The 19414-nt window shown below is 42.0% G+C and overlaps 1 protein-coding gene across 3 annotated transcripts in view; it reads right to left on the bottom strand.

The window, feature by feature from the left end:
- Nucleotides 1-19414, bottom strand: part of LOC110085536 (uncharacterized) — a 223962-nt gene that overhangs the window by 37828 nt on the left and 166720 nt on the right. For all 3 annotated transcript variants that reach the window (XR_013543210.1, XR_013543209.1, XM_078389682.1), the window contains exon 6: nt 14200-14376. Coding sequence is in view for 1 of the 3 variants with exons in the window: in XM_078389682.1 (XP_078245808.1) it covers nt 14200-14376 (177 nt within the window). In the remaining 2 variants the exon portion in view is untranslated. The remainder of the gene's footprint in view (nt 1-14199; nt 14377-19414) is intronic.

Here is a 19414-nt window from a genome sequence, read left to right on the forward strand (position 1 = left end):
CAACTTTTGCGTTTACAAACTTACTAAAGCTCTTCTAATGTAAATCGAAATTAATTCATTCTAGACTTTCTGATGATTAATTTGTACTTTTTAAAAGTAGTAATGCTGTAATCTCTGCACACCTATTTATTAAAAGACCGCACACAGACTAAAGTAAAAACCTTGCATCAAAGCTCACCCCACCATCATGAAAACAAGTATAAGTAATTAAGCAGAGTTTTAATGCTGACAGTAGAAGGGGATCATGAAACCCTGCTAAAGCATGCTAGTTCCCATTTCCTAATCTAACTCTGCTCTTCCTTCAGCTTGCATTTCATTCAAGGACAACTAATAGCTGTCACTTCTCATTCAGAATCCTATTGCCCTATTAGGCCATTCTGTTTCTCCCCTTGTTTAAGGGCTCCATGTGCAGCCTTGTATGCTACAATCAGTGTAAGAGACAAATATCTCATGTATTCAGTACCTACATTAGTCCTGCTCTTAGCCTACGTGATAAATCTGATTTTGAGGTGATAGCAGTTTGTTCTTGACCCAATTTTACCCTCTAGCGTTTACATCTCCTCTACTTTATCAGCTGCTTGAGACGGTATGCCCATAATAAGTAAGCCACTGAGTTGTACAGCAAAAAAATCCTACACTGGTACTGCTCATTTTGTCACTCAGGAGTAATATGGAAGGCCTAGCAGGGATGGAAAGGCATTTGAACTTCTCCCAGGTAGGCTATCTTGTTCTGGAGCTTCAGAAGCATCTGCCTAGTGACACTGTATGGTGCACTGGAGACCAAAGTTAATTCCTGAAATGCTTCTTCAGGCATTTGTAAAGAATATTTGTGGAGCTCTTAGGGAACAATCTGGGAGATCCTATCCATGCCCCACTGTGGATAGCACAACCCCCTTCTTGACAAAACCGCAAGTCAATTTGCACTTTTAAGCTTCCACTTTGCATTAAATAAAAAAGCACAAGGTGCACGATGTGGTTACAGTGCAAACCATATTTTCCTGGAAGTTTACAAGACTATGATTCCTTTGTTTTATATAATGGAGAGAAGGGCCATGTTGCCCACCCCAATTTAAAAGATCAGTCAGGTGTGAGAGTTCTCCATTCAGTTTTCCCCGTAATTCAGACCATACGGAAGTGACATTTTTTTCCTGCAGGGCAGGAATGGCTGCATTCCCCAGTTTGGTGGTCACACAAGGGAACACCAAGGCAGCTGCATCTCTGTTGACAGCCTGCTCCTTAAAAACCAGGTGAGCACTCTGGGAGAAAACAAAACAAAGCAAGAAGAAGCATTCAAGACAATAAGGAATGAGCTTGCACTGCGGGATTTTAGAACTGCCACATTGCATAACAATGGGCACACAGTGATGCAGTGGTAAATTTGAAAGCACGGGTGTTCATCATAACAATTCACACAGGAGTCTTAAAATGCAAGCATCTGGATCAGCCTATATCAACAAATGAGGAACATTAAATTTTTCATAAAGTTAATCGGTCCTATTTGCCCATTCCAGACCAGATCACATTACAATAAAGATACTTTGCAACCATATATGGTTTCCTGGAAAGTCAGTTTCTTTCCTAGGTACTGTGAGGATTGCAGCTAAGCTCAGAGGAACAGACATCTAAGGAGGTGACCAAAGATGGCATAGTCCCGGCAACTCAGAAAAGTCCTAGGGTTTTGACTCTGAATGCACTGGTTCCATCACTTTCTGCATGTGTGAAAGAGCTGTCACAGATCAATAAGTGCAACTCTGGCATGCACTTCTTCATTCTTGCAGGTGAGAGTGAGAAGGTCTGAAAATTCTTGCACTTTAGGCCAGTTAAGAGAGTTTTGTGGGTCTTGTCCGCCTTGCAACTGTTGTGTAAAAGATTAGCAGGTGGGGTTTTTAAATTCTTTTTTTTTTTTTTTTTTTTTTTTTTTTTTTTTTTTTTGCAAAAACTGGTCATTTTGTGAAAACCTCTCTTGGATTTTGTGCAAGAGATAAGGCTTTTCAAACTAAATTCTAATTTTGGTATGCAACATACAGGTTCCTAATGCTGGTGGTGGTGAAAAAAAAAAAGCCCTAGGCTATTCATTCTTGTGTAGTAACAAATATGTTGCTGTGGTTGACAATTTTGTAATGTGTTGCCCCCCCCTTTTTTTCCCCCACTAAGGATGAGAAAGTCGGAGAGAATTTCTCACATCCTTACACTGAGGACCTGTTAGGGAGAGGGAAAACAGGAAGAAAACTGGCTTTCTAGAGATGCCGGTTGTCACTTCTCTGCACATGTGAAGAGGAATTGCAGTACTCTCAGTGGGGATGGGGGAGGGGAATTTCCTGATGATCTCAATTCCTAGACTTTTTTTTTCCAGAATTGCCCGTCTTGTATAATTACTTGGGAATTGTATAATTACACCCAAGTAAAATGACTACAGCTTTGTCTGAAGTACCGGGCCTTTTGATCTCTGATCTATTTATTTTTGTTGAAACGGACGAACACCAAAATTGAGATAATTTTGCAAAATTCTAAAAATCAGGGATAAGCAGGCTTCAGGGGTACAGGGCCTGGTTTCTGGCTTCAGGCACCTGTGGGGGAACCCTAAGGACCTCTGAACACACACAAAAAGTAGGGAACAAACCAAACCAGAAGAGGCCAGAAGTCCACCTCCTGTTTTAAGAAATGACATTTTAAAACATTTTTTTAAACTTTTAAAAAGGAGAGGAGTTAGCTTGCATACTCATTAAAAGGAGAATTGCCACTCTGAAACTTCCAGAAGCAGACATTTTCCTTTATCCACTCTTTAATTAATTAATATAGTGAAGAATGGGTGAAAATGGCCTTGTGGGCTGATTCTCACTACTGCTGCAAACAAAAGGGTCATGGGTAGAACAGGGTCATGGGTAGAACATCCATTACCTCAAATGGAACACTTCCCTATGTAAGGACCAGAAGCCCATGGTCAAGAAACTTGTCTGAATTTCAGTTTTAGTCCTAGGCCTCTCCAGTTCAATGATCTGACAGCAAGAAATGCGTAAGACATGAGAATGCAAAGATGTGCTGCCACTTAGAATCATGGCTTTCTAAAATTGTAGAAACCTCAGAAATCATGTACTTCAGTCTCCTACTGATCTGGGTCAGCTGCAGCTAAAACCTCTCTGACAGATAGCCACATCCAATAGCAAAGAGTCTACTACCTTCTGAGGTAGCTCTTCGTTCCACTGTAGAACAGCTTCTACTTTCAGGAAGTTCTTCTTGATATTTGGTCAGAATCTTCTTTCTTGTAATTTGAATCCATATATTTGGGTCTTACCCTCTGGAGCAGCAGAAGATAACTTCTACGGGTTAGTCCTAAAGATACTTGAAGATGGCTATGACATCACCTCTCATCCTTTTCCTCTGAAGGCTACATACATTCAACACTCTCAATGACTCTTCATAATGCTTGGATTCCAGTACTTCTCCCATCATGCATATGTGCCAGCATATCGACATCTTTCTTAAACTGAGGTGCCCAATATTGGATGCAACATTCTAGCTGAGGTCTGACCAAAGCAGAATAGCAAACTACTATTACTTCTCTGAATTTGTGTACTACAGTATATACTTCTAGTGATGCCCTCTAGAATTTCATTAGCTTTTACTGCTGCCACATCACACTGTTCATTGTTGTCTAACCTCAGATCTCTGATAGATAGATAGATAGATAGATAGATAGATAGATAGATAGATAGATAGATAGATAGATAGATAGATAGATAGATAGATAGATAGATAGATAGATAGATAGATAGATAGATAGATAGATAGATAGATAGATAGATAGATAGAGGGAGGGAGGGAGGGAGGGAGGGAGGGACAGACAGACAGACAGACAGACAGACAGACAGACAGAGAGACAGAGAGGCAGACAGATATCAATCCAAATGTCATCTGGGTAGGTGAATACTGGGATTTAAAAAAATACATATGCCCTTGACACTTGTTTCCTTTGTAGCCTGGTTTACAAATCCAAGTACCATTTCTCGGATCACAGTTCAGCGTATTAAAACATTGGCATTCCGCTGAGCAGCCAGCTCCATAGACCCATCTGGGACAGGCTATGGTCAGAATAGAAAAGAACTGGTGATATTCTTATTAAATTTGTAAGGTTAAAATAGACCAAGATATTTCCATTCGGGAGGCAGACAAAGTATTTCTATGTATTTGGAAGTATTTGCCATTGAGTTAAAAAAATCTTAGGTGAATAACTGTATGAACTTTAGTCAGTTTAGACTAAAATTCAATGCACACTTATGGAGGAGTAAATTTCACTAAGCTCAGTAAGACTTGTTGCTGGGTAGACATGTATAGGATTTAATTTAAATATGTCTAAATCTGCCTATTACTTAAAACAGTATGAGGGGAACATGGCTTGCCCTATCATTAGGCAGAATGAAATGACTGCCTTAAGGCCAAACAATGTGTTACGGAAAGCTCATCTTTAGAAACTGACAACTGTTCATGTTTCAGAGATGTGATCCAGGCAGACCTTTTATGCTCTGAGCAATCCTACATGCAAAGAAATAGCACCCCTGTCTATATTTGGTTGACCAATCACAAAACAAAATAGGCAAATGTGCAAACTAGGGCAGGTGTGAAAGTCCCCTGCTGTGAGAATAAGATACTTTTAGCAAGAAAGGAATTGCTTTTTTTGATGATCGGCTACCTTGAATGTATGGTGTGCCCCTCAGCCAGCAAATGTGGAGATCCTGAAAAGGCAAGAAGTTGTTAGTTTTTCTCCTCTATTGTTTTTCTGCCAAGGATGGGAAGAATTACTTGTGTGATTTTCTGCCTTGTGTGCCAAAACACCTTGGCTGACTTTGAGTACTACACACCTTGAGCTGGGTGCAGTGGCAGCCAGCCTCATCGGCTGCTCAGCCTTGGAAATTATAATGTCTTTGTGAGCCCTGTCTTGGGAATGAAGCCGTTTCAACAATGGAACCTACCAGCTACTGCTTATACTATTATACTTTTTTTAAAAAAAAAAATGTGAATCATGATTAAAGGAGGGGTACTCTTCAAGGCAATCAAGAGGTTTTTAAATTAATCTGATTATGGAAGGGCCATCTTTAAAGCAAGCTTGCGTGAATTAATCAACTGATTCCTCCTTGTCTCCATAAGTCAGAATTGACATGACAGGACATGATTATTATTATAATTAAGTAGACACTCTTATTGCAATTTGGAATTCTGGTGTTAATTAAATCCATGCACCCTTGTTCCATAAAAGGACCTCTCGCTGGACTGTAACCTATCTTTGAGGCCTTAAGTGCTCTCTTTCCAGCCTTTGATGGGCCTTCACTTACTCAGATGACAGAAGCGACCATACAGTCCTGGGTCACATAATTTATTTATTTATTTATTGGATTTTTACCCCACCCCTCTAGAGCATGTCCACTCAGGGCGGCTAACATAGATAAAACAGAACAATATAATATATAAAATATATAAAATATATAAAATTAGAATTACAATTGAACAAATAATTTGAAGAAGATTACCAAGTTGTCATAGCATAAAAGGGGAGAAAAATAAGAAAGATTTAATTGGCTGGAGGGAAGGCCTGCTTGAATAGTCAAGTTTTTAGCTGGCTTTTAAAAGTACCCAGCGAGGGTGCCAGCTGAATTTCTGTTGGTAGGGTGTTCCACAGCCGAGGGGCCACCGCCGAGAAGGCCCGGTTTCTTGTTTTTTCCTTCTGGGTCTCCCTCACTGTCAGACCTCTCAGCCATCCCTGCTGGCTATATCGGGTGATTCGGGTAGATCTGGGTGGGAGAAGACGATCTGCCAAATATTGAGGTCCCAAACCGTTTAGGGCTTTATACGTGATTGTTAACACTTTGAAGTCAACACGAAAATGGATGGGCAACCAGTGCAAAGCAGCCAGAGTGGGGGAGATATGTTGGTGTTTTCTCACCCAACTAAGAAGCCTGGCTGCTGCATTCTGGACCATCTGAAGTTTCTGCGTCAGTCTCAAAGGCAGCCCCACATAGACTGCATTACAATAGTCTAATCTCGAGATTATGAGTGCATGGACTAGAGTAGTGAAGCCCCCCCCCCATCAAGATATGGTAGCAGCTGGGCAATCCACCATAGATGAAAATAAGCGGAGCGGACCATGGTCGCCACCTGGGTTTCCATGGTAAGTGCCGGGTCCAGATGTATCCCCAAGCTGCGGGCCTCACTCTTTGCGGCAAGGGTCATCCCCCCCCCAAAAGAAAGGGAGTTACCTATACTGCTGATGGAAGGACCACCCACCCTCAAGACCTCCGTCTTGTCCGGGTTCAGCCTCAACCCATTCGACTGCATCCATTCCAGTACAGTCTCCAGGCAGCGCTGAAGGGACAGAACGGCATCCACTAAGGTAGATGAAAAGGAGATGTAGAGCTGTGTATTATCAGCATACAGTGGACCCTCGACTTACAGACGGCTTGACTTACAGACTTTTCGAGTTACAGACTTCTCTTGCCGCAGAATTTAGATTCGACTTGCAGCCGGAGAATCGACTTACAGACCAGAAAAAAACCAAAATGGAACAAAAATAGAATAAAAACTGCCAGTTATGGGATTAAATCGGTTTTCAATGCATTGTAGGTCAATGGAGATTCAAGACTTTTCGACTTGCAGCCACCATTCCAATTCGGATTAATTCCTTAAGTAGAGGGTTCACTGTACTGGTGACACGATGCCCCACACCCCCTGATGACCCCAGCCAGCAGCCTCATGTAGATCTTAAACAGCATTGGAGAGATGACCGACCCCTGCGGGACCCCACAGTTGAGGCTCCACAGGGCCGAGACACTCTCTCCAAGCTGTACTCTCTGGGGATGGTCCTCCAAGAAGGAACGGAGCCAGGCAAGCGCTAGGCCACCAATTCCTAATTCAGAGAGCCTCCCAAGGAGGATACCGTGGTCGACGGTATCAAAGGCCGCTATCAAGGAGGACCAACAGGGACATATTGCCCCCATCGGCCTCCCTTAGCAGGTCAGTGCGACAAGTGCCTTTTCTGTACCATAGCACGGCCTGAAACCCGACTGGAATGGGTCCAGAGTGTTGGTTTCATCCAAGAACGCCTGAAGCTGGTCTGCCACCACCCTCTCCACCACTTTGCTTAGGAAAGAAACATTGGCGACAGGCCTATAATTTCCAATGTTGTCCGTCGCCAAATTTGGTTTCTTCCTAATGGGCCTAATGCGTGCCCCCTTGAGGGTAAAGGATGAGCAGGATCCATACAATCTGTGGCAATATCCATGGTTTGCACAACGGCATTTCCTGTTACAGTGTATCCTGAAAAGTCCTTTAGAGCAGCCTGATTAGATAGACGGCGGAGGGAAAGAGAAGAAGAAGAAGAAGAAGAAAAGAAGAAGAAGAAGAAGAAGAAGAAGAAGAAGAAGAAGAAGAAGAAGAAGAAGAAGAAGAAGAAGAAGAAGAGCACAGTGCAAATATAATTAGAAGTGCAATGGGAGGAAATGCAGTTTTTGAAACTCTACTTATTATAAATAGCAGCACACTGAGGATGAACTGATATACTGCAAAGACCCTTGGAGATACATATTAATATACTGTACTGCAAAGACCCTTGGAGTTGCATATTCATTTCCATGACTTCCCACCATGCAGCAAGATGCTTGATGACATTTATGTAGCATTCATGAAGGTTTCAGCGGGGAATTATCTCAAGAAGGAAGTAACACAGTCACAGCAGTGGAACTGTTGTTTATCGCCTTATCCATTATCGCATTGATAGACGCCAATGGCAATGTAGCTCTCATTGTTCCAAACACCCATCAATAGAGATACAGGAACAGAATAAGCTACCCTAGGCTTTGTCTGCTCTACCTTTCCTGGTGTTAGGCCTTGACTCCACTACATGCATGCTCCCACACTGTACTGTATTCTGATATGTAGCCATGGGAATACAGGAAGTTATCTCATGGTGAGACAGTCCATTGAACATGGTATCGATAACCCTGACTGGGAACAATCCACCAGAGTTGCAAGCAGGATTCTTTCCTAGCCAAGCTTCAGATCCTTGGTATTCTCAGGTAGTCTCCCACCCAAGTACTAACCCAAGTACTGTACTTCTGAAATCAGACAAGATTGGGCATGTTCAGGGTGGAATGGGAAACTCTCCCTCCATGAATACCCTTGAACTAATGGCTAAAGAGAATAATATGGATAGAATGTGTTCAAGGGGGCACGATAGTGGTGATGGTAGATGTTCCTGCCAATATTTGATGTTAAATCCAGATCTCAATGACAACTGGATCCATCAAGAGTTCTCCTCTGACATCTACCTTGAGCCTCTCAAGTGGTGGAAAGTGGGGAGTGGGTGACAGAAATGGGTTCTGGTAAATGTCACAGCAAGGACAAAAGAGCCACTAGATTCATTCAAGACCAGGTCAGACTCAAGAGGGTCTAGAGGCCAATAAAAAAGGATGGAAAGGGGAGGGTTGATTCTGAAAATCTAGCGTGGCCAGCTCCCTTTCTTCATGAGTTTACCCTATTAGGTCTGCTCACTGATTGGACTGTTTCTGCCCTTCTCTTTTGACTTAAAGGAGCCAGTGTAGTCTAGTAAATAGAATGCTGGACTAAGACTCAAGAGACCTGAGTTCAAATCTGTGCTTGGGCACAGAACTCAAATGGGAGTGTCAATGGAAAACTGTTCCTTGAATATCTCTTTTGCCTCAAAAACCTGTTTTGTAAGTTGGAGTAACTTGACAGCATATAACAACAACTGTGACCTGACTCTGTACGTTGCCTTTACTTTTGTGTCACTTTTAACAAGACACTGATAACTGGATGAGCAGTCCACCATAGGGCAACCAGTGGGAAATGATGTAAAATAAAGCAATACAATTCTTACTGTCTTCACAGAATTTTCCATTAACTCCTGGAGGGCAACGAACACCGCTCTGTTAATGGGTCACAGGAATTTCCATTCTGATACTTGCAGAGGCTCTGACAATCTTCTCTGTTTGTCCCCATGGGGCAAGCTGTACCAAAAATTTAGATGAAGGAGATGAGGCATGTTTTAACCCCATTAGCAACCATACTTCAGTAGTCATGCTGGAATGAAACAATCCTGTGAGAAGACAAACAGCCTAGCTATCATGTGGGTTTCTATGGGTGATTTTTAGGGACGTGATTTTCATCATTTTCTATTCTGGGAGTTCTACCTGACAGACACCTAAATGTGGCTCACCTGAGATAAAAGTCTACATTCAAAGGGTTTGAAGACTAGCTCTGTCCATTTTTCTGTGGAGAAAATTGGCTCCCAGCATGCACCAGGGCAGAAGATGCATGGGTCGAGCTAGGCCTCAAACCCTTCCACGTAGGACTTCCCAGGAACCACATAGGTGTATCCTATACCAGTAGAGAGTAAAGGCCCACAAAAATGGCTGGGATGGACCCCCCATGTGCCTCCCATTGCTCACCCTGATATAAATCAATAAAGAGTATTTTTCAAGGGTGTGCAAATGTTCTCTACTTTGGTCTGACAATCTGGATTCAGGCCTGAATTTGTGTAGTCCAATCTGGAAGCTAATATGAACTGAAAATTGGAATTCTTAATGCTCACATCTATCAGTGATTCACACAGGGAAATGAGGATTTGTCATTTCGGCGATGGTGCTTATTTGTGACATTTAGGAAAATGGTCACAGCCTCAAGTTTAATCCTGCCAAATTCCAGGCAAATAAATCCAGGTTTTCTTACACTGGCCAGTTTTTAAAGCTTCCTTTTTAAAACAGAATTAATCAGAATCCTATTAGCCATTTATGCTGGTCTTAAGTGCAATGGCATAAGCTGCAGCAGGGAACTGGCACTAGTTTATGAGCCGCTGCTTGTATTCTTTTTCTGCCAGTCATAAACGTTGAGTGCCAGTTCTTTGCACTCAAGAAGGAATATTCGTTAAGCAAAGACACTTTGCTGCTGTGACTTACACCATCGCATTTATGGTGGCACACAAAACCAATACGTTTCAGGCCTATAACTTTTTCCTTAGAGGGAAATGTTCCTTTTATGGCACTGTTTTGCAACATTTCCAAGATTCCTTGCCTAGCTATCTTCTACTTTCTGAGTGGCTAAATCAGTCTGAAGTGATTGAGAGTGATCCCGTCCTCTCTAGATCAATCTAAATCATCCTGATTTAGTCTGGGATTCATCCAGGATGGTAGCATAGTCCACCCTTTTTATATTCCTTAGCGCAGAGAAATGTAGCCATCCCAGAATAAATTCAATAAAGTCAATAAAAATGTAAGTTTTCCTTCAAACTGCAGATGCTCATCTGTACAGCCAGCTGTAGAACTTAACAACTTACTAGGAAGCCTCATATTCTCCCCATATTCAGATTTTTCCATGGTTAAAAAAAACACAAACAAACCCAGATGTCTCCCACAGGCAGAAGTCTGTTTTTCTTAGTAACACTGTCTGTGTTCTTTGCAAGCCCTTGACTGATCTGATTTTGGAAAAAGACGATTGAATGTCACTTGCAAATTTGGATCTAAGCGAAAGACCAGTAGACATTGATGTGTTAATTCTTTATGGCAGGTGAGATCAGTTAGGACTGACACCTGTTCAAACAGAAAAGTGCTTTATTATTGCCACTTACTGAGCACTTTGGTTATCTGTCACTTGGGGACGAAGCACACAGGAGCTGACAAGATGGGATGTGTGAAACAGCATCCCTGGGTCATCTTTTCCTCTTTCTGGAATATGATTTTTGACAACCTGCTCTCTGGGGCAGCTACAGAGTTACAGTTTAATAGGTGGTGAAAGGGGTTATTACAGAGGGTATCTATGTCTTACGGCTACAGCTCACCCCAAGTTCAAAGTTATATTCAACCATTTAAAATCTTTAAAAGCGGATTGATATAAATGGAATTTCACTTCCAGAATTAATGAACATGCACACCAGAATGTGCTCTTCAGCATCATTTGGGTTTTGCTTTCCTTATCTTAAAAGCCCCAGTGTAGTGAAATGCATGGGTTTTCCTTCTATATTCCAAGCAATCCAACAGAACACATCATAAATTAGGAATGCTTAAGAAGTTAAGTAATGACATATCAGCTTGCCTCAGATACACCTTGTTCCTTACTACTGGTCTGCCTTTGCAATGTGCAGTTCAAAGAAAACATTGGGTTTATACACTCTTCATGTGAGGCCATGGTGATAACCCCCAAATCTCTCTTTTTTGTTTCTTGTTTTTCAGTGGTTTCAGACTCCAGTTGCTGCACAGAGGGAAGCAGCAGTCATACGTATGGACCCTTTCTTTCCACCCTTCCTACATGGTATGTTCTTGGTCTATATAGAGCTGCCTCCATGTAGGCATCCTTCAGTCTCGAGGGACTATGGTAACATGCTCTGAATAGAGGTCTTGGAACAGCATCTAGTGTGGCTGAGAAGGCCAAATCAAGAGTGACAATCCCTTCCACACTGAAGACAAATATAGTCTGTCCCCTGTCCAGCTCCCTGAATTTCCTGGTTTTTGGACTGCCTCTTTGCCTCTGCCTGCTGGATGAGGGTCTCTTCAAATTGGGAGAAGCCTTGATGCACTGCCTGCCTCCAAGCTGAACGTTCAGATGTCAGGGTTTCCCATCTGTTGAAGTCCATTTCTGAGGCCTTCAGATCCTGCTTGTAGATATCCTTGTATTGCAGCTGTGGTCTCCCTCTGGGGCGATTTCCCTGCACTAATTCTCCCTACAAGAGATCTTTTGGAATCTGACCATCAGCCATTCTCACGACATGCCCAAGCCAACATAGATGTCGCTGTTACAGTAATGTATATATGCTAAAAATTCCAGCTCGTTCCAGGACTATTCTGTTTGGAACTTTGTCCTGCCAGGTGATACCAAAAATCCATCAGAGGCAATGCGTATGGAAGTTGTTCAGCTTCTTCTCCTGCCGTGCACAAAGGGTCCAGGACTCACTGCAGTACAGGAGTGTGCTCAAGACACAGGCTCTATAGACCTGAATCTTGGTATATGTCGTAAGCTTCTTATTAAACCATACTGTCTTTGCGAGTCTAGAGAACATGGTGGTTGCTTTGCCAATGCATTTATCCAGCTCGACATCTATGGACAGAGTGTCAGAGATCATTGAGCCAAGGTATACAAAGTCATGAACAACCTCTAGTTCTTGTGTAGAGATGGTAATAGAGGGAGGTGAGTCCACGAGTCCCTAGAGGCCCTCTAAATATGCTAGGCCTGACTGCAACTTCCTCTCTGATAGCTATGGTAGTCTGCCATCTAGTGACTGAAGACAATCTTACATGATGAAGATTTAAATTAAATGAATTTAATGAAATAAATTTAAAAATCAACAAATCCTGATGTACATATCCCAATAGTCCCCTTGGTAGGCATGGTTAGCTTTAAGTCGCTACACTTCCAGTCTTGGAGTTACAGTGGAGACGGATGTAAACACAACACACTCTTTTTACAGATTTATTTATCTTCATAGAGGATGAATAACATCTGGTCCTACAGAAGCTGCTGGAAACCATGACTAGAGGTTAGTGATAATTAGAATTATAGTACCAAACATTTGGAGGGTCCCTTTCCTGATTTGCACATCTAGTATCCCGCTTCTAAGCTACCAGATCTTGAGTAAGCAATTAACTCCTTACTACTATTTCAAGTGACACTGCATAAGAACACTTAAAAGCCTGCAAGATGCTGTCAGCCACATGGTACAGTGTTGCCTCGCATAACGAGCCCACCTTTTAATGACGAATCCGAATAGCGATCTATTTTTTTAGATCGCTAATGCGATAGCATTGCAATGTTTTAATGGGCAAAACATCGCATTGCGATGATTGGTAAGCGTTCTTAAAACAGCTGATTGGCAGTTCCAAAATGGCCGCAGGGTGCCCAAAATGGCCGCCGCAACCATTTTCGCACGGTTTCCTCACTTACCGAGGGCGCAAAAATAGCAGCGCTATGGAGGAACTTCGCTGAATGGTGAGTTTGGGCCGCACTCCTATGGATTTTTCCGTTCTGTTTAGCGATGTTTCTACATAGCGACGATTAATCCGGAACGGATTAATGTCGCTATGCGGGGCACCATTGTACTTACTTTCATTACAAATAATACCAGTCCATCCAGCTGGGCAAGTGCAGCTAGTGTTGTCACTGTTGCATTATCCTGCATTCATACAGTCAGAACAACTTAAGCTGCAGTCATTACCAAACATATTATCCAGGCAAACTAAAATGAAAAAGCACAGGCATCAAACTTGTATGTCAGACACAGCCAGAGCACATGCGTACTGCCAACACCTTTCTATGACAAAGATAAATCTTGGCCATCTTCTAAGATGCAAAGGGGGAAGAGGCAAAGTACAGTCTGTGGAAAGTACACTCCTCAGACTTTCCTACTGCTGACTAAGAAATAGGTTTCTCTAGCAAAAAGTAGCGAAGCACCATTCTTGGTTGCCTCCAGGAGCAGAAATCAGTCCAAAACAACAACAACAACAACAACAACAACAACAACAACAACAACCATCATCATCATCATCATCATCATCATCATCATCATCATCATCATCATCATCATCCTTGAATTATTGAGTTGAAAGGGGCCTCTAAGGCCATCAAGGCCAATCCCTTGCTCAACACAGGAATCAAAATCAAAGATTTGACAAATGGTTGTCTAATGTTCCCTTGAAGGTCTCCAGCACTTCAAAAATGGAATTCTACTGCTCCTGTATAAGATTCATTATTGGTTTCCCCACTTCCATTTTTGTGATCTGTGCAGTTCCTTGAAGTTCTGGGGGGGGGGGGGAATGGGCTCCAGATGCACCAAAACTTCAAACCATGCTCTATGGTCATTGTCCAAGAGAGAAAGCCCAAGGCAAAAAGGGCTTTAGGTCACATCTGTTTCATTGGTCATACTCTGCTCTGCTGTGTTATACAGACATTAGTAGAGTGTGAACAGCAGCTTTAACACCCTCTGTGGAATGAAGAGACAAGCAGCAGCATCTGCAGACACATAAAGTTTGTTCTTTATTTCATTCTCTTTACAGAAAAAACTCATTCCGGACAAAGCTGATCCTGCATAATATAGACATATGACCCTGGGGAGGTTCTCTTTTCTATCATGGCTGATGATTCTCCCCTGGAAATACAACTTGTTAATATATCTTCACTCTGAAAGGTTTTTAGAAAACATTCTCTCACCAGCTTTTTGTACAACAGTAAGCTCTCTGCGGATGTCTTCAACCTGACCATCAAAGAAGGAGTCTAGTGAAGTACCGTAGTGGAGGAGGTGAGGTGTTCTTCTAAAGTGAAGGTCAGGGATGCTGGCAATCTCCAGCTCTTCTTGTTCCACTTCTTCCAGCTCGTTTTCATCTAAAGCTAAGATTGGAGATGTAACCATGACATTTTCAAGTCATCAAACATTGTCCTCTTCTTGTGTAGAAAACATAACCTTTATTTTGATATTCATGCCTAAACTCATAAGAAAGGAAGGTGACGATGTGTTAGCTGGTCTTGCCCTTTTTGACATCTAGCTCATCTAGTCCCTCCATCCATTAGATGAAATGTCACATATGATTCAGAGCCCTGGGGTTGGGAAACTGAGAAGAAACAAAGGGGGGAAGAATTTTTGAAACCATCACTGCTCTCCCTTTATCATGTGATCACTTTAATAGCTGAACAGTGCTGCTGCTAAAAGCTATTAACAAAAGCTAGTTCTGGTTTTGAATCCAGCTCTGTACACATCAGCACATTGGTAGTTTGAATGGGAACAATTAAAAGAGGAAAAGAAATCATCCAAAGCCATCTGAAGCCTTCAACTCTTGAGCACATGCAAAAAGAAAAATCACCTCAGGATGTGTGAAGGAGAAATAGAAAGAAGAAAGAGAGAGGAGAGTGTGCCATCTCCCCAAATAGTAGTGGCACATAAAGAAGGCGAGAGAAAGGATACAGAAGGATTGATTGCAAAGGAAAATGATGAGAAGGGTGTGAAGGAGAAAGAAGTAAAGGTGGAAGTTTGTTTGGTAGAAGAAGGAAAGGGAAAGGAAGGGGAGGAGTTAACCTTGCCAGTGTGGGAGGAAGCTATAAAGGAGGAGGAAAAGAGGGGAGTTTTCAATATTCCGTGGGAAGAGATGAGAAAGGAAGGAGAGTCTACTTATGGAAAAGCACGAGAATTCGTGGAGGACTTCCCCAACTTAAAGGTGGGAGGATTGTTATCTGACCCTGAGCAAAAAGAAAAGAAAGTGACAATAACCGAAATGCAAGAAAGGACAGTGGTGATTTTCCCACAAGGACATGGTCATTGGAGGAAGGTGATCAGACCCAATTCATCGTTCAATCAACCACCATGTGAGGGGGATTTGGCTCTGAATCCCTGTTGTGGCACGATATGTGGAGTGAGGAGCGCTCCGCTGAGGAAGCCCATGGACAAGGAACGGTTCAGGCCAGCCCCACAATAGACTCTCCCAAGCCACCTTTCTACCTTCCCCTTAGGAACAGTTACCCAATTTGAGTTGTTTTGACCCAGTTGAAGTTATTGTTGAATCCCTGAATGTTAAACCAAATAAATTTGTTAATCGTTCAAACAACTCTTCCTGGTTAATTGCCACCCAAAAAGAGGAACTGCTCCAACCTTCAAATGAACCTAATCACAGGAAGAAAAATGTCATGCTTTGTATTTTGGCTGTCTTCTCCTCTAACAGTCAAATGCAGTTAAATGTGATTAAATAACATTATTCCCTAATTACAAACTCTAAACTTGAAACAAAGTTCTCTATTTTTAAATGCATGGAATTATTTTCTCTGGATCAACACATTTTTATCCTGGTGCTGTTTTAACTTGTTTTTAGTTTAATATGTTGTTTATTTGGTATTTTATATTTTAATTTTTCATATATATCCCACTATAAAACTTATTGTTAATGGGTAGCACAGAAGCACTATATACACATAAATAGACCTTGCATAGGCATCCTTCAGTCTCGAGAGACTATGGTAACATGCTCTGAATCAAGGAGTGTCCTCTCCAGAGCATGAAGCCCGGGTAAGGTAATATGGAGGATAGGCTGTTACCCAAGCAGCAGATCCCCCCTCTCCATGTTGCTGAATTGGTCCAATGGAAAGGCAAGAGCCAATACAACTGGTTCCAGCAATGTCGCAGGAGTTGGCAGAACGACACATGCTGCCTTCGGGACTCCAGCTCCGGATTTTGCCTCAAGGTTAACTCCTGAAGCCTTTTCCATGAGTGGATATAGCCACAAGGCAGTGGCAGTGGAGGTTTGAAATGGGAGTTTTCCTTCTCCTAGATGGGCTGCCTTCCATGGCTGACGAGCCCCACCTACCCGGCCTGCTCTTTAATAGTGCAAAAGTATGATCTGATCCTTAAAGCTTTCCTGACTCCCCGGCTTATGCAAATCTAATTCACTTTCCTATTTACCATATTAAGGCCAGATACAAAATTTGTCCTGGGACAAGCTCTTTTAAATCAGGAAGTCCCACCCCTAGGCCCCACCCCCAGGCCATGCGGTCAGGAGACAAAAAAAAAAAGCCCAGGGAAAAAAAAACTCAGCAAGGCATCCATGCAAACAGACCTGGCCTTCGCCCTCAGCCCAGCGTCCTAGGGAAAATAAACCATGGTTCTATTTATTTGTAGTCCATCTTTTCTCCAATGAACTCCATCTTTTCTCCAATGAACTCAAGACAGTGCACATGGTTTCTCTCCTTGTCACCTTATCTTTCCAGATGCTGCAACGGAGGGAAGCACTGAGTGGCCCAAGATCAGTAGGCTGAATCCAACTGAAAAACTACACCATCGTAACTCCACAGATGCAAATTTCAGATATAAAGTGCTGCAAATTAAGAAACCTTTGCCGTTGCACAATGATTAAGCAAATTCCTCCATTGATTTATTGGGGAGGTTCACAGTTTAACATGTGACAATTCACAGCTGAGATTTATTCCAATGGATTTATATCGATGGGTGCAACTAACAGGATTCTGGCCAGTTTCATATACTAGAAAGATCTAAGGTGCCCAATAAAAGCAAATCAGTTCAGAAAGAAATTGCTACCAAGCAAGCTGTAACCTACTGGCCTTAAACCCCTCAAGTTTCCGCACGAGCTATACAGTACATGTTGTTATCCCGGGAAACCAGCAATAGAAGAGTTACATGTGTAATGTGGACCCTGTTAGACAAATGGAAGGGTGAGTGCAGTCTGTGTATACCAAGCAGTTTCTGCGGGACCGGCATCTAGAAAGAAGGCATAAAGCTTACTTTGCCCAGGACCCTATGGGCGAGCCTAGAAATCTAACGAAGAACAGAAATTCCATGGAATGCTGATGTTGTGAACCCTTGCCTTATGCTCAATATGTGTTTCAGCATATAAGAAGTGCAGTAATACCAGAAGCCTCCAGCAACTTTCCTTTGAGGAAAGACTAGAAGAACTTGCATATTTAGCCTTGAAAAAAGAAGAGTGAGGGGAGATATGATAGGACAGGATCTGTTCTTGGTCATCCCAGAGTGCAGGTCATATAATAATGGGCTCAAGCTTATAGGAAGCCAAATTTAGGCTGCATATCCGGAAAACGTCTTAATTGTTAGAACAGTGTGACAATGGAACCTTGAGAGGAGGTAAGTGTTCCACTGCTGGAAGCATCGAAGAGAAAATTAGACAATCATCTGTCATATTGGCTTGGAGGTGCACTCCTGCATTGAGCAGGGGGTTGGACTTGATGGCCACACAGGCCCCTTCCAACTCAATTATTCTGTGATTCTATGAAACTCATGTCTCTGCTAGGACTTCTGAAACTTTTAATTCTACATGTAGATTGTGGGGTGTGTGCACACACCAGTATTTCTGAGCTAATTTTAATATCTAGGTAAAAGCAGAGTATGACTAGTATTATGCTACAGTCACAGGCACTGCTAAGTAGAAACTGCTTTGCTATCAAATACACAAAAATTCTTTCTGACATCTTGTCCTATAGAAGTCTTCCCTCCAAAAACCAGATAGGATTTCAAATATCCTTTTACATCTGTAAAACTCTTTGAAGCGAGAGATGTTCTCAGATAAAATCTAACTTTTAAAAGTCTATGATACCTTTTTCAAAGGAAAATAAAATTGTTATAACTCAGTAACCACCACTACCACCACATTGTGCCTTTCCACTGCTGAAATTGCATCTCTTAAAACTGCTGACCCACATAAGATGAAACAAGGGGTGGGGGAAAAAAAAGAAGAAATGAGGTACAGGTTGAGCTAAGTTGATGGGCTCTCTGAAAGATGAGGTGGATGCTGAATGTGCAAAATTCCTCAAATGAAGCAACAAGAGAAGAGAAAGGTCAGTGTGGCAATTAACCTTGGAAAGGGTGCTAACATTATTAGGAGTACAGTCAACCCAAGAAAAGGATGAAGAGAGTGTGATCAATCAATGGAGGTTAGAGGCCAGCATGAAATTGATTAATGCAAGTTATTGGAACTTGCAACTTTGCTTTCCTGAAAATGTCACCGAAAAGCTGGTGGGCAATATTTCAGATCATAACAAAGATCTCGGTTCTATTCATAGCCTTCACACCTCAAAACATGTCAATTGTTCATTCAGAAGGGGAGGGAAACCTATTTCTCTCTTTGCCTTTTTTTTTTTAAAAAAAAACTTCTTTTAATGGAGGATGAGTTTCTTGATGGAAAGGATTCCAATAATCCCATAATCTCTTACAATTGACTACTCAGGGTATGGTTGATATATTAAAAGTATAAAAGGTTTAAAATTCTCTACCCTTGGTATAAATAAGTATGGAAATTATCACTGTTGCCTCTGGTATAATCTCTTCTTACTTAATGAAGCCATCGCTGGATGGCTTCATTAAGCAATGAGCTATCTTTAACAAAGGTCAAGTGGCAGCTGGTCCCTCCAGTTTTTGGGAGGAGGGCTGTGAATCCACTCCGGGTTTTAATCTGTGTTTCAAAGGAGCTATCCAGGGTGCTGAACACTATTTCCAAAATAGCTTCGGCACCTCGGATAATTCTCGTAAAACGCAGACTAACATCACAGTGGATTCACTGTGCTCCCTGACACATATACACCCCCGGGGTTACTGGAGTTACTAGCTGTAAGATATACAAAAAAAAAAAACTCTGAACACTGAAAATACCATTAAAGTACTACCTGCTAAGGATATTCTATTGTTTATACTGAACGTGTTGAAAGTAGTATTCAAATTAAACAAGGCTGTATAAAAACTTGCTGTATAATAAAGCTTTGTAAAGTAGATTGCCCTCTTTGCCTGCTGAAATTATGGGTATTTTCGTGTCTTTTTGTCCTGGTTTGGCTTGGTCCTTTGATAGGGAAGGAGCCTAAGAACAAATACAGCTAGTAGTGCTGTAAGGGTTAGCGAAAGTCACAGTAGTCAGTGCGCTGT

This window comes from Pogona vitticeps, chromosome 3 (assembly GCF_051106095.1).
Source record: "Pogona vitticeps strain Pit_001003342236 chromosome 3, PviZW2.1, whole genome shotgun sequence".
NCBI lineage: Eukaryota > Metazoa > Chordata > Lepidosauria > Squamata > Agamidae > Pogona > Pogona vitticeps.